The 15,359-nt window shown below is 42.7% G+C and overlaps 1 protein-coding gene across 8 annotated transcripts in view; it reads right to left on the bottom strand.

Moving 5' to 3' along the window:
- The window catches only part of nvl (nuclear VCP like), a 62,541-nt gene that overhangs the window by 1,505 nt on the left and 45,677 nt on the right, over positions 1-15,359 (bottom strand). For 6 of the 8 annotated variants that reach the window (XM_078931632.1, XM_023963694.2, XM_078931631.1 and 3 more), the window contains 9 exons: positions 15,015-15,252; positions 14,657-14,863; positions 14,442-14,546; positions 12,856-12,918; positions 12,420-12,539; positions 9,726-9,825; positions 9,418-9,524; positions 1,769-1,845; positions 1,428-1,504 (listed from right to left, as the gene is read on the bottom strand). In XM_078931632.1, coding sequence (XP_078787758.1) covers positions 1,428-1,504; positions 1,769-1,845; positions 9,418-9,524; positions 9,726-9,825; positions 12,420-12,539; positions 12,856-12,918; positions 14,442-14,546; positions 14,657-14,863; positions 15,015-15,252 — 1,094 coding nt within the window. The remainder of the gene's footprint in view (positions 1-1,427; positions 1,505-1,768; positions 1,846-9,417; positions 9,525-9,725; positions 9,826-12,419; positions 12,540-12,855; positions 12,919-14,441; positions 14,547-14,656; positions 14,864-15,014; positions 15,253-15,359) is intronic. The other 2 variants (XM_078931633.1, XM_023963693.2) reach the window with 1 other exon arrangement.

Below are 15,359 nucleotides of genomic sequence, written 5' to 3' on the forward strand. Positions count from 1 at the left end.
TTCCTTCATTTTCTATTCTGTTTAGTCCCTTTCGGGGTCACGGGGCTGCCGGAGCCTAACCACTAACCACTGCGGCACCGTGCAGACTTTTTTTTAAGTTTACATTTTAAACCACAAATCAGTATAGGACAAACAATATTCAGAAACCATTTTTGGATTTTCTTTCTTATGACTTTTTGCACATTTGAACTGGTCACAAGTTATGGTAGAGCAGCCGGTCAGCCACTCCTAAGTTTTTATAAAAAACGGATGGAAAGTCATGTTGGTGACACCAAATAAGTGCAGCCAAGATGCGTGTTTGAGATCACCCAGGTGGACGCAATGCTGCACAGATCACCTGGTGTGTGACGGATGTTTTTGCTTTTGCTCCAACATCACCTGTCAATCATCACAAAAATATCAGGAGAAAGGGGCGGGAGCAGCAAGGCCCCAACCTACGTGAACACAGCTGGAAATGTAATACTGCACTGACTTGAAAGCCGCCAATAGACTACAAAACAATGCATGGTGGGAAATGTGTCCTGACGGTTTTTGTAGTTGAATGATCCATTAAAATTATTTAAAATACCAATTGATTAAAAAAAGGCTACATACATCACACAACATTAAAATAATTATAAAGATATAATAACAGATCACACTAAGGGGGAGAGGCATATTAAAACTAAATTGAATGTTAAGGACAACTCCAACTTCCTGTTCTCCTTCAGCATCGCTGCAGCTTCGCCTTCACCCCCCCTCGGCCTGGTCTCGCTAACGATCCAGGCGAGATGCTGGTTCCTCCCAAACACGTCTATTGTTGCATTTTCCACACATATTTTTAGTGTTTCTACATGTTGTTACTTGCACGTGTTTAATGTTAGAACCCGTTAGCTGCCACACATGTAGGTGTGGGACATTTATTCTCCACAGCGACCCACCTCCTGCAGGAGTGGAGAGAACTGTTTGGTCAGGGTTGATGATACACCGCCGCGCGCCTAACCGTAACCATAACCTCAAACCTCCTCCGGGTCCATGCGACCCAGAGAAAAGCTCAGCACGGACTGCATGTATTTAGAAAATAACGAGCGAATAAACACGTTCTTAAAAGGGAAGTAAGAAACTCCTTCTTGTGGTGCGGGGAGGGGGCTGTCAGGTGTCCTGCCTTAAATGTTCCTCTGCTTTCAAGCCCGGTCAATGTCACGCCCCCAAGAGTCATATACCCCCCTGTGATTGGTTGGTTCATCAGCTCCACGCACAACAAATAAAAAGCATCAGTCATACAAACTGGCGGGACGCATTAACATTAAACATCCATATTACGGTGGGGGCCGCAAGTTTGAGACCCCTGATTTAAAGTATGGATGAGAGTTACTTTTTGAAAGGACAGCTGTTCTGAAAAACGGTCATTTTTGTGAACAGGTTGAGGTTTGGCTGGAGTGTCTTACCTCCTTGCTGGGACTTCAAATAGTCCTTGAGAGCATTTACAGAAGCTTCCCTCACCAAGGCAGTCAGGTCAGCTCCTCTGCATCATACAGAGAGAAGGGACACAGACATGTTTGTTTCTAAAGCCTAACAGCCTAAAGTCTCCCTGTGTTGCAAACAGGGAGACACAAAAACAGAAAGGGGCCGAGGCTTTTCATGGGTGAGCAGGCAGAAACTGATTGACTGAATTGATAGAAAGAAAACGTCAGGTTTCCGTTTTTACATCAGATCCACAAGAAGTTGGTGGAGTCACTACATATGCGGAAGCAGGTAACCGGGGGAGGCATGAAGCGACTTCACTTACGAGAAGCTGCTGCAGCGCTCATCTGATGCAATTTCTTCAAGATGGACATCTGGGCCTAGCTGAGGCCTGGTTCCTCCCTAAAACAAATCAATAAAAAACATTCAAAGTCTGTTTGTCATATTTTTGAATGAAAATAGGAGCATTTTCCAAAGCAGGATATAGTGTTTCTCAACAATGATACTGTAATGCTTTATTTGGCACCTCTAATCTTTGCCAAATACTTTTAACCCAGTTCTGTGATTTTTTTTAAAATAAATTAGATTGGCCCCAATATTATAGTGTGAACGTTATACAGCATTCACACTCTTTATTGTGTGTGTCAATGCTGTGGAGCATTCACACACACATAGTGTTTCTGTTTTTCTTCTGTATACTATTTGGACCTTCCTGGCTCATCAACCCCTTCACCTGTTCAACTCATTCGATTATCAAAACCTTCAACTCCTTCAGGAGATGGATGCTCCAAAGTTCTTCCACTTTTTAAACTGTTCACCTAACTACCGCTTTTTAAAAACTCCATTGAAAACGGCTGATAGAATCTTCACATGCCCCTTTTTTTAACTAAAACCTCTCAGCTCTACAAAATGAAAAAGGTCAAGAAGGCGTTCAACTACAGAAACCATTCAACTTTTAAACTATTCAGCAGACTTTGGGCTCTTGAAATTCTATTTTCACTTTCAGAAGTCTTTCATTTGTAGGGCATTAATAAAAAATATTTTTTTAATATAACAGAACTGAATCCATTGTGTATTATCAGCTCTTTGGACCATTACAGAGCCGATGTTACAGCAAAAACTGCAACCTGTGTCACATGTGCTGAGACCCCCCGCCCCCTTCCCTCGTCAGAGCGCTGCAGCTTTAATGTAAATGACATATAATGACAATAATCCATAACGTTATGTTTTCAGGCTGTTTTTTTTTGGTTATGATTTCATCTAAAATGTAATCACGCAGAATTAGGAAATCTCTCTAAATTTGTTTGAATTTGAGTTTACACTTAGATGACAATAAAGACGTGTTTATACATTTTCATCGTTCATCTTTATACTTTTATGCAATTTAATTTTTTCAATTCCGAAAATAGTTCAAAATGTAAAACGCAAAAGCTTTTTGTGTGTAAAATAGTTACAATCTTGTGTTTGTTCAGTCAAACTGATCAGTTTAGTGGTGCGTTTTATTCTTGTTCTCCTTTAAAACGTTGCTTTAATTTTCAGTATAATTTGTAATATATATGGCTTTTTTTGTTATCTGAAAATAAACTTGTTTCATCATGTTCCTTTACTGTTATGTTTAAAGTATGATAGAAAATAAATATTTAAATCTAAACAACCGGCTGATGATTACATATTTCTCTTTTGAGCAAAAGAGCATTCAAGTTTCACAATTATAGTAGTATGATTATATATTGTTATCGCCAGAAATGTAAAAAATTATATTTATCTATTTATCAGTAGAACCTTTGGTCTAAAGAAATAATCTTTTTCTTTCAGCTTTTCTCTTCAGGGCTCTCTCTTCATCTATTCCCTGTCTTCTGCATCCTCTCCTCTAACACCATCTACCTTCATGTCTTCATCCACATCCTGCATCCACAAACATCCTCCTTGGTCTTCCTCTAGACTGCCTGGCAGCTCTAGACTCAGCATCCTTCTACCAATAGATTCACTGTCTCTCTCATGGACATGTCTAAACCATCTCAGTCTGGCCTTTCTGACTTTATCTTCAAAACCTCCAGCATGTGCTGTTCCTCTGATGTACTTATTCCTATCCATCCTGGTCCCTCCAAAGGAGAACCTCAGCATCTTCATCTCTGCTACCTCCAGCTCTGCTTTCTGTCTGTGCTACTATCTCTAGGCCAACAACATGGCTGCTCTCACCACAGCTTTCTACACCTTTCCTTTCATTTGAAATGAAACTCTTCTATCAGTAGGCCAACAGTAGTTCAGTTTCCACTGGCACCCTGTATGTGAACAGCAGCGATGGCGATAGTTATTAACCTTCATTCCTCTCCTTTTCAGGGCAAGCCTCCACCTCTTTAGCTTCTCCTCCACCTGTTCCCTGCTCTCACTACAAATCCCAATGTCCAGCATGGATATCATAGGTCGGATTCGTATTTCTGGTTTGGCAAAGATTTTACGTTGGATGCCCTTCCTGACACAACCCTCTGTATTTAACCAGGCTTGGGACCGGAACAATAAGACCCTGGTTTGAGCCCCCTTGTGGCTATAGCGGGGCAAAAAAGTGAGTAATGAGCTCAAACAATGTTCAGCTAAAATGATCAAGAAAATGTATAAAGCGACTAATTTCACATGAGGACAAGAGGAGTCTAGGCTCAACTGGTGTTTGAATATGCTTCAAATACGTGATGTGGTGAAATAATCAATGCTCTTATAACAACCAATGAGCCCTAAGTTTTTGTTAATGGATGTGCAATAGTGATTGCTGAAATGATGAAGATAAAACATGGCTGATTCAAATCAATAAGCTACCAATTTTCTTTAATAATAACAAATGAATTTTATTTATATGGCGCCTTTCTAGACACCCAAGGTCACCTTATAGATAGAAAACAATAAAATACAATTAAAAGAAAGACACATTAGTTAAAAACAAAACAAAACAATAGAATCATAAAATTGATTAGGGTGGGTGTGCTTATCTGAAGAGGGGGGTTTTCAGATTTTTAGCGTGATTTTTAGAGTGAGTTCATGTTCCGCAGACCTGAAGGAAGTGAGTTCCAGAGCTGGGGGGCAGAGCGGCTGAAAACTCTGCCCCCCATAGTGACGAGCTGAGCGGAGGGTGTAACGAGCTGGAGTGAGGAGGATGACGGGTGGGAATGGCAACATGGATAAGATCAGACAGATGTGGGGGGGCGAAGTTAAGGAGCGCTTTGAAGGTCAAAATAAGGATTTGATAATTAATCTGGAGAGGCACTGGTAGCCAGTGAAGCTTCTGTAGGACAGGTGTGATATGCAGAGGGGAGGGGGTTTGTGTTCTGATCAGGGCAGCAGAGTTTTGGAGCAGTTGTAGTTTGTGAATAGTTTTGTAAGGGAGTCCAGATAAAAAGGGAGTTGCAGTAGTCCAGACGAGAGGTGATGAGACTGTGGACTAGAATGGCTGTGGAGTGAGGACTGAGAGAGGGGCGGAGACGGCGGATGTTTCTAAGGTGGAAATAGGTCCGGATGATGTTATTGTTGTGGGCAGTAAAGGAGAGAGTGACGTCGAGGATGACACCCAGACTCTTAACCTGTGGGGAGGGAAGGATGGAACAGTTATCGAAGGAAATGGAGAAGTTAGGGAGTTTATTCAGGGTGGTCTTTGTTCCTACAATGAGGAGTTCAGTTTTGTTGCTATTTAATTTAATGAAGTTTGCAGTGAACCAGGACTTTATTTCAAGAAGGCATTTGGAGAGGGAGGCGTGTGGAAGAGTGGAGTCAGGCTTGGAGGAGAGGTAGAGCTGGGTATCATCTGCATAGCAGTAAAAGTGGATGTTGTGTTTACGGAAGATATAACCAAGGGGGAGAAGGTAAATGATGAATAACAGGGGCCCTAGGACAGAGCCTTGGGGCACACCTGAGGAAATTGGAACTGTGGGAGAGGTGAATGACTTTAATAGTATGAATTGCCTGATAGGACTGGAACCAGCTGAGGGGTAGGTCAGTGATGCCAATGGTTGAAAGTCTTTCCAGAAGGATGTGGTGAGAGATTGTATCAAAGGCAGCAGTCAGACCGAGTAGAAGGAGGATGGAGGCTAAACTAGAGTCAGCGGCGAGTAGAAGGTCGTCAGTAATTTTAAGGAGGGCTGTTTCTGTACTGTGAAATTGACGGAAGCCAGACTGGAGTTGTTCATATCAATTGTTTTTTATAAAAAAATATTGTAAGAGAGGTGGGGGTGGAGTTGAGAGGTGAAAGTTTTTTCAAGGATTTTTGCAATGAGTGGAACATTAGAGATTGGGCGGTAGTTATTGAGATTGGTGGGATCAGAACTTGTTTTATTCAGTATGGGGGTGACAGCTGCGGTTTTGAGAACAGGACGAACAGTTCCAGTCGTAAGGGAGGCGGGAATGATGCTAGTAATGAGGGGGGATAAAGAGGAGAGAGTAGCCTTGACCAGAGCAGTGGGAATTGGGTCAAGTTGGCAGGAGGTGGTTTTGGATTTGTAAATGAGTTCAGTGATTTGCTCAACTCATGGTAGAATAAATGATGAGAATAGATGATGTGGGGAGAGAACAGCTGGTGCCATTACATTTTGACTTGAGTTGGATTGAAGTTGTTGGTGAATGTCGTGGATTTTTGAAGAGAAGTAAGACGCTAGGATGTTACAGAAATCAGAGGAGTACAAATGAGGAGGAAGTGAATTTTGGCAGGTTGTTGTACGTGAGAGGATAGAAAATAGGACCTTTGAGTTGCCATTAGCGGAATTTATCAAACCGGAAAAATATTAGTTTTGGTCTTGGAGATGGAGTCTTTGTAATGAATGTTATGGTTACAATACATGTCTTTATGAATAGAGAGCCCAGTTTTCTTGTAGAGTCGTTCTAGTTGACGACCTTTAGATTTGAGTTTTCTGAGGTTAGGAGTAAACCAGGGTGCAGAGACGTTGAACGAGATAGACCTTGTTTTGAGTGGGGCGAGAATGTCTAGAAAATTATGGAGGTTATAATTGTAGAGGGAGATCAGTTCCTCGGGAGGGGAAGCACTATCAGGACTGGGCAGGCTATGGATGAGTGAGGATAAATGGTCCAGGTTATTGTCCGTAATTTTGCGGAATCTTATGGTGCGTGGAAGATTAGATTTAGAAACAGAGAGGTTGGCATGAAAAGATAACAGCATATGATCAGAATACGGGAGGGGGTCTGGTATGAAGGTAAAAATATGTCAAAAAGAACGCACTTGTGAATTTGATTTAAGAACTTGTAATATAGAATGTGAATACTTGTGCATCAAAAATCAGCATCTGTGTGTAAAAATCTTCTGCTGTGAACTGACAAATTTCCAATTGCATGTGTTCATTTAGAGTTACAACTTCAAATCTGTGATTCCAACCGCTCAAATGTGCTTCTGCGTGTGCTCCAATCTGCTGCCGCAAATCACAGGTGCGCTCCAACTGCGCTCTGAATTCTGACACATTCCTTGCGAGAAACTTGTGTCAAAACTGATCTGTGTCCGAAAATGGAACTAGGGGGTGAGGGAGGGTAAGAGGAGGCGGAGTCAACCAATCAGAGTGCAGGATTCGGAGAACTTGGTAAAGTTAGAAAGAGCTTCACAGATTCACACTTCCTGCTTCAATAACTCTTCTGATAAATGTTCAAATGTGTCAGCAATTCTCTCAATCATTTTGTATGAACACAGAGAGTGAACTAAAAATGTATTTCTACAGAAAAACCTAGTTTTTTTCTGCATTTTAATGAGAAATGATCTCTTTGTGCTTTAAATGCAGACATGCAGCTAGACGGCTGCGAACTACGACGGAGTTTTAGGGCCACGGTGAGGGAAAAAAATTCTGGCCAACGTGGCGAGATTAAAGTCGTCATGTCGACTTTAATCTCGCCATGACGAGAAAAAACTCGACACAAAGTTTCGAGAAAAAACTCGTCTTGTCGAGATAAAAGTCGAAATAACGTTTCGAGATTTAAGTCGCAATGTTGTGCGCGAGAGAAAAAAAACTCGTAAATTTAAGAGATTTTTGTGGAAGTGAGCATCAGAGCAGCAGGTGAACGCCGTGCAGCAGCAGGGCAGACCGACTAAACTTTGTTGAACAGGTGAGCTGAATGTTTATTGATAACGTTCCAAATGTCTGGAAGCTCATTTGTTTGATTTACAAGTTATTAAAGTTTTATTTATTGATGGTTGGTTTGCAGGATCTCTGCAGCCCGATGATGAAGCCATCGGGTGTCCCTGCAGCTGTTTGCTTGAATCCTTTCTTCCTCCACCAAAGACCAGATCTCTATGTTTGTGTGACGCTTCCGTCTGAGGAGGAGAAGCACTTTTTGCCTTTTTCAACGTTGTAATGCTAATATAACAGACTATTTTCATTCATCTTTGTTTTTTAATGATCAAACGGGTAGCTTCATCTGCAGGAGGGGGCGTATGTAACACTGTTTACTTCCGCATTGGTGTTCGGATCTGATGACAGGTTCATGACGTAATGTGACAGATGAACTTCAGGTTACGTGAATGAAAAGGAGAATAAAGGCTGCAGCGGTCCTCTACACCCAAACGTGTCTCTGAGCTCCTTATTTTACAAATGAAAGTCCGCTTTACTGACACCGAACCCCAGAAAGACGGCTCCACTGACAATAATCTGATTTTGAGTCGCCAGAAGGTTCAGAATCTCTTTGTTTTAAACCTATAATCCGGAAATAAAGCTTCAAAAAAGGCTCCACGTATTTCATCTTCAAGCGATGCTCCGATAAACAGACAACTTCGGGGTTTTCTCCTTGTTAATCTGTGACTTTTTTCCTGTAAATTTACGAGTTTTTATCTCCTAATAAAATTTTTTTTTTGGTGGCCATAAAAATCTGTCGTAAACTCTTAAATACAAAGCCACTAGCTCACTAACATTAGCCATAACACTGAATACTCCTGAAAGACTCAGCTTCACTGCTCTCGCGCAACATTGCGACTTTAATCTCGTCATGTTGGCCAGAATTTTTTTTCCTCACCGTGGCCCTTAAACTCCGTCGTAGCGAACGGACAGGATCAGCAGGAAGATGATCTTCTTTGTTGTAGCAGGACAACAGGGCCAGGGCTATTGAGCAGCTTTATTATAAATCATATGGATAAACATTTGACATAAAATATTAGATTAGATAAACGCGTTCTCCGCGACGTTCCAGGCGACGGCACGGCGGGCGCGGCTGTAGCGGACTCAATCCCCTAACATTATCATTCTGGGTGAAAGAGTGGAAAGGTGAGTTAAAAGAGCAGAAAAGTCAACAATAACATTTTTGACTGATTTTGGGAGTTTGTAAAATGCAGCAACAATAGTTGGAACAGGGCCAGAGAGTTGACATACACTTGCCTCAAAAGTCTCATAAAAAGGGACAGTCACAGGCGTTATCCTCCAACTCTCGCGATAGATCATCGCGAGCCCCCCTCCGCGGTTGCGCGATGTAAACAAACCCCGGAGGGGTAGCATCATTCAGTGAGGTGAAGTCATTTGGCTGCTGCCAAGTCTCTGCTAGGCAAATAAAATCCAACTTGTGGTCGAGTAGGAGATCTTGGCTGAGATGACCCTTGCTCGTGAGAGAGCGGATGTTCAGAAGTCCAAAGTTGACGGAGAGTTTGGCAGCCGCATCGTTAGGTGACCAAGGTAGACGGGCCAGGAAGTTTTGATTAGCACGACGACCAAAGTTTCTCGACGGACGGCGACTGACGGACCAAAATGACTTGGAGCCGCGGGGAATTTTCTGATGGTAATCAAGTAGCACTCGATTTTGTTACTTAAAAATAAATCTCCACTGAATCTGATCAGAACTGCATAATGAAATCTATGAAATGAAATACCTCAGTAGGTGTGGGATTATAGAAGATCGCTTCTTCCCACTCCTTTTAAAGCAATAAATCAAAAATCTAACTCTTCTAATAAATAACTATGTGATTTGAGCATTATAATTTCTGCTTTACTGACCAAGATTTAATACAGTTACCTTAGTGATGGCAAGCAGAATAGCACAGCGATCTGCTGGACCCGGCAGACCCACATAGAGCGTTTTGTCGAGCCGGCCCGGCCTCAGAACAGCAGGGTCAATAATATCTGAAGAATGGAGGCATTACACAGAGTCTGGCTTCATGTTCATAGATCGGACTGGTAGCATAGAACATCGACAGATCTAGAAAACGGTTCTCTTCTAAACTGAAACTGAGCAAATAATATCCACATGATCACAAACCACATGCTTCAGGTTGGAAACAATCAACACCTTTCAGGACTCTGACAGCTTAAGCCTCCTCATACCTGGTCTGTTTGTAGCAGCCATAATGAAGACCTGTCGGCGGGTCTCCAGCCCGTCCATCTCTGTCAGCAGCTGGTTGACAACCCGGATACTGGCTCCTGACTGAACACAGATGCAGCAAGTCAGAATTAAACAGCAGTGCTTTTGACAGGTCAGTCTGCTACAGAACCATCTTCTGTTGCAGAGCTGGACAGGGGGCTTCACTTTTTAAAAGGGAGTTTTAGCATACAACATGAGGTTGAGCCAAATGTAAGAATGTGCTGACACAAGATGCTGGAGAGACAGCAAGCGCTGGAAACAGCTCCAACCTACTTCTAGTGGCTCACCTGACCCACGGGACCGTGACTTGTAAGACAGCTCAGTATATCATTGCAATGTTTTAATTTGACTTTTCTTATGCATAAAGACATATATGGTGGTAGGTTGGTGCCTGTGTTCGGCAGCGGAGCCGCCACCATTGTGTGAATGGGTCTGTGACTGTAAAGCGCTTTGGGCCTTGTAGGTAGAAAAGCACTATATAAGTAAATGCCATTTCCCATTTACATAAATGCAAAGCCACAATAGTAATCAGCAAGACACGAAAGAAAAAAATATTTAAAAAAACAGCAAACAGTCAGAACAGAACCAAAATAAACCCCTCCCCTCCTCCTCCCATTCTCAGTTACTGCCAGCCCTCTTTGGGGGGGTTCCCGCACACTGGCACCACATGAAGAGCTTGAAGCTGGGCTATGTTCGACATGGTAATGCACCCCGGTTGTCATTAAATTCTTTAAAAATCAGACAATGTGACTTTCTGGATTTTTGGTGTGGAGGATCTCTTTGTTAATGTAGTTGGGTAGTTGTAAATATCTGTAAAAATCATTTTTTCCCAAGTTATGATTATCCGTAAGTGTTTGGAATTCTTTTATTATTCCCTTGTCAAAAAAAGAGTGATGTGTCTTCAACCCTTGCACTGTCCAGTTGCAAAATCTAGTGTCTAACTGATTGGTCTTGAAATCATGGTCATATGTGCACTATCTCACAATTTTTAAGTTGTTGTGTAGTCTGTATTCCTCCTTTATTTGGGACCAGACTTTCAACTTTTCTTAGGTTTTCCCGTATCTCTTTGTTTCCCATGAGCACTTGTAGGGGGGGTCTGAAACTACCATATTTTCACGACCATAAGGTGTTGTAAAGTTTCTCCAAAACGTACGTACGTTGTGCCTTATGGTGCGGTGCGCCTAATGTGTTGTTGCGTGACTTTGGAAAAGAGGATGTAGGAGAGGACAGCATGAGAATGGTAAGGAGGGAAGTGTGGACGTGAAAAATGATCAGAGAACAGCTGGGAGAAGTGTTTCTACAGTCCCCATTGGACTGAAGGCAGTAACGCTTGCAGAGGAAATGAAAATTGAATATTTTCATGGAGGTTCATCTTGGTGCTTTCATTTTATGAAACTGTACCATCTTTACATCCGGGCAAGGTCTACGGTTGCACAGCAACTCCCAGCGGATTACAACAAAAAGCTGTCCATCTTCCGCTCCTACTGCAGTGAAAAGATTGCTGACAAACAGATCCAGCCCAGCCACATCACTAACATGGACGAGGTGCCGTCGAATGGCGGACACAGTTTTCCTAAGACTGGGAGGCAGCGGGGGGCGAGTTACGCCACAAGTCATGAATGGATTGTAAAAGCTTGGAATAACGTGTCTGTTTGCACCGTTCTTTGAATTTTCACAAAAACCGTCATCATTCATGGCATGGCAACGAGACGGACTCTGACAATGACCAAAGGGAACCTGGAGTGTTTGACAAAAATTTAGCTCAGCTGTTCATTTCAGATACAGAAGATGAGGACTTTGATGGATTTTTGGATGCTGATTAATGACTGAAAAAATTAAAAAAGAAATCTTAACCAACTCAGTTTTTTGCTCCCGCTGCCTTTTTATAAAAACACAATAGGATGCATGTTTTAGCGGTGTGTTTTAACATGCCCGCGCCTTAAAACCCGGTGTGCCTTTTGTATGTGTTAAATACAGAAAAAGCACCCAAAAATGAAACTTTGCCCTATAATCCAGTGCAGCCTATGCTCGTGAAAATACGGTAAAAGGAATTCAATGTCTTTCCAACAGACATAGTAATTTGGATTACAATGAGTTATTAGGGGTTTGAGTTGTGTGGAATAAAAGTAATCTGTTAGTTTAGGGACTGCCATCCCTCCTCTTTCATTGGAAAGCTGTAAGGTTTTAAATCTAATTCGTGGCTATTTGCAGCCAGATGACAGCCAGATGAATCTTGATAAGATTTTGTCCCATTGTAAAAACTGTTGTTTGGTAAGTTCAGCAGGAAAGGCTTGAAACAGAAACAGGAATCTCAGTAGTAGGTTCATTTTCACTGCTTCAGTTCTTTGTGAAATACATTTTTATCCACTTTACAAAGCGTTATTAAAGACCTCTAGGCCCCCTGACCTTCTCTGGACTGCTATTCCTTTTTTATGTCAGGGGTTTGGAGGCCTCTTTAACTTCAACTATAAACAGATTTCAGCCCCCACCTGCAGGATTGGAGGTGTCTGAAGGGCTGAATTTAACACTGTCGCTTGCTGTCAAACCCCAGTTTTCTCCACAGTCCACTCTGCACAGCGTCAATCTCTGAATTTGTTTCATAGAAAAAAACATGATGGGTTGGCATCATCATGCTGGACAGTCAACACCAAACTAACCTCATGGCCTGACCGCCGTGGACATAGAGCGTCAATCTCATCAAAGAAGATCACACATGGAGCAGAGTTACGTCCTCTCTGGAAGACCTGCCTGACGGCACGCTCGCTCTCCCCCACATACTGCAGGCGCACACATATACAAAAGATTAGATAAGATTCTCTTTATTAATCACACAATGGGGAAATTCAACTATCGAAACATCTCCAGGATCAAACATCAAGGTGCACCGAATAAAAATGTAAATTGTGCAAAAAAAGTTAGAAGAATTTTAAAAATCCTAAACATTTATAGTTAAACGATACATACATTAAAAAATATCCCCACCTGAAAACCAGCAGGGCAGTGAATGTAATGCCAACAATAAATCATTACTGCATGAGTTGTAGAGCAACAGCGTTTGGAATGAAAGACCTGCACTATTGTATAAGTTCTCACCATATTGAGAAGCTCTGGACCTTTCACAGAGATGAAGTTGAGGCCAGACTCGTTGGCCACTGCCTGCCAGGAGAAAGGGAACAATGAGACAGACTGCAGTCATCTTCAAAGAGACAGACTGCAGTCTAAGCATTCTCAGTACCGTAATTTCTGGACTATAGGGCGCACCTGATTATGAGCCGCACTCATTACATTTTTAAAGGATAAATCATTATGTACATACATAAGCTGCACCTGTCTCTAAGCCGCATGTGCCCACAATGAAACATGTTGTAGAATGAGGATGTGTATGTGCTGAAACCGGGTGTCGGGTGTGTAAGAAAGAGGGGAGAGCGGTGCAGCGCAAGAGGGAGCGCTCTCACTCAGTCTCCTTCCTCTTACACATGCAGCACGCTGACACACATACTCATTCTACAACACCTATATAGTTAGTTCATTAGTTAGATAGTTGTTACTGTTATTTGTTAATAAAGAATACTGCATTATAATTACCACTTGTACCGGTATTCATTTGCGACTCAGCTGCTGGGGGATTTTGTGTTGGGGGAGCGGGGGCGGACCGCGACACCGCAACTCCTGCTGCTTTATCCCCGGGGTGATCAAAAATCTCACACCGTCACAGCTCTATTCCAAACAGTGCCTGTGACACGGCAGTAACACGGCAGCAATATGGTAGTGACAGCACTAACAGGGCTGGTTAAAAAAACATACAGGTAAAAGTCACTGAGAGCAGCAGTAACTGTGCACTGAAACCATGGAAGTCTTCCTCCTCAGTGTAGGATTGGAATTGCGTCAGATATTCTTCATCACACTCTCTCTCAGTGTCTCCTTCGTTGTCACTGTCAGTGTCACTCTGAGGTAAATTCTCTCCTGAGATCTCGCTGTCCTCTCCGTCACGCAGCAGACCGGCTTTTCCAAACCCGTTGGTGATGGTGGGTTTTTTCACACTGCTTTTAACTTGAAAGCTGGGTCATATGCATTTCTTCTTGCATTTGCACATGAGGCCATGTTCGTGCTATTCATTCAAAAAGCAGGAATTTACATTAAACTTATGTCTTCCTCGACACATATACCATATTCCCCCTGTCTCACTCTTACCTTTTCTGCTCCGGCTTCCCTAGCGGCCGTTAGAAAAAAATGCATTGAGAAAAAAAATTTAAAAAATGCATAAATTGGCCGCATCATTACATAACCCGCAGGGTTGAAAATGTGTGACAAAAGTAGCGGCTTATAATCCGGAAATTACGGTATTTAAGCGCTGCATCACCTGTGATATTGAACTGTGGTCTGACTCCCAGATAAGACTCATCCCTGGTGCTTGATTCAACATGATTCTATTGAATTCAGTTTAATAATCAAGCATCATTTTAGAACTGATGTCATCTCAAAGCTAAGTTATAAAAAGACAGAGTTATCTGAACTGTATAAAAACAGCTTATATAAGCGACTAACTGATAGTTTGGCAAGTTTTTGGTTGAATCCTGTTCTTGGCAAACAAAGCAAGATAGTAATTGCCTGGTTAGACTGCTGCAGGTAGACAGATTACAACAACATGGACTTCAACAGGTGTTGATGCTCATGGGAACCTTTGCCAGCAGAGTCTTTCCACATCCTGGGGGTCCAGCCAGCAGCACTCCTGAAGGGGCACCAAGCCCCAGAGCCCTGAAGAGCTCTGGAGAGCGCACAGGGGCCTGCACATGACAAACGCACAAAATTGCCTTATTCAGATATGCAGCACTAATTAGTCTCAACACCGGTTATCCTAAATGACTAGCACCAGCATGAAGAGCATGCTTCTTACCAGGATGGCCATGGTGAGCTCTTCCCTCACATCCTGCAGGGCTCCCACATGCTCCCAGCTGACATCAGGTACTGTGGCAAAGCCCTCCCTCTTGGCTGAAGGTTGCACGCTGCTGAGAGCAGCCTGAAAATCCAACATGAAGATGGACAGCACTGCCAGATCTTCCTGTGGCAGCATCTCTGTAGTCTTTAGTAGACTGAGAAGGTGCTGCAGTCAGGAAGCAAAGTCAAAGTTCCACCACCACCAGTTAGATTTATTAGGGGACAGATCAACTGAAACATTGGAACTCAAAGATGCTGTAAAAAAATGTCAAAATGAATTGGAAACATTCAGGATAAACAGACTTAGGTTACTCTACCTGTAGCTGCTTGCTCTTGGCTACAGCTGGGCAAGACCTCTCCAGCTTCTTCTCACTGGAGCCCTGATCTTCTGCTGGAGTTCCAACTGCCATTAGAATCCTGTTGACGGCGTTCATGGCAGCCTCGCGGCACAGAGCCATCAAATCTGCACCCACATAACCCGGCGTAAGCCGAGCTAGCTTTAGGAAGTCAAAGTCTGCTGGCAGCGTCAGCTTCCGACACAGCGTCTCCAGGATTCTGCAGGGAGCAAAACTCAAATATGTTGACACTGATGACGTCACACATGCACAGGTGTGCACAAACACAGGTATTCAAAGAAACAGTCGTCAGTCAAAACATCTAGA

Source organism: Oryzias latipes, chromosome 15 (genome assembly GCF_053564925.1).
Source record: "Oryzias latipes strain Hd-rR chromosome 15, Olatipes_Hd-rR_3.1".
NCBI classification, from domain to species: domain Eukaryota; kingdom Metazoa; phylum Chordata; class Actinopteri; order Beloniformes; family Adrianichthyidae; genus Oryzias; species Oryzias latipes.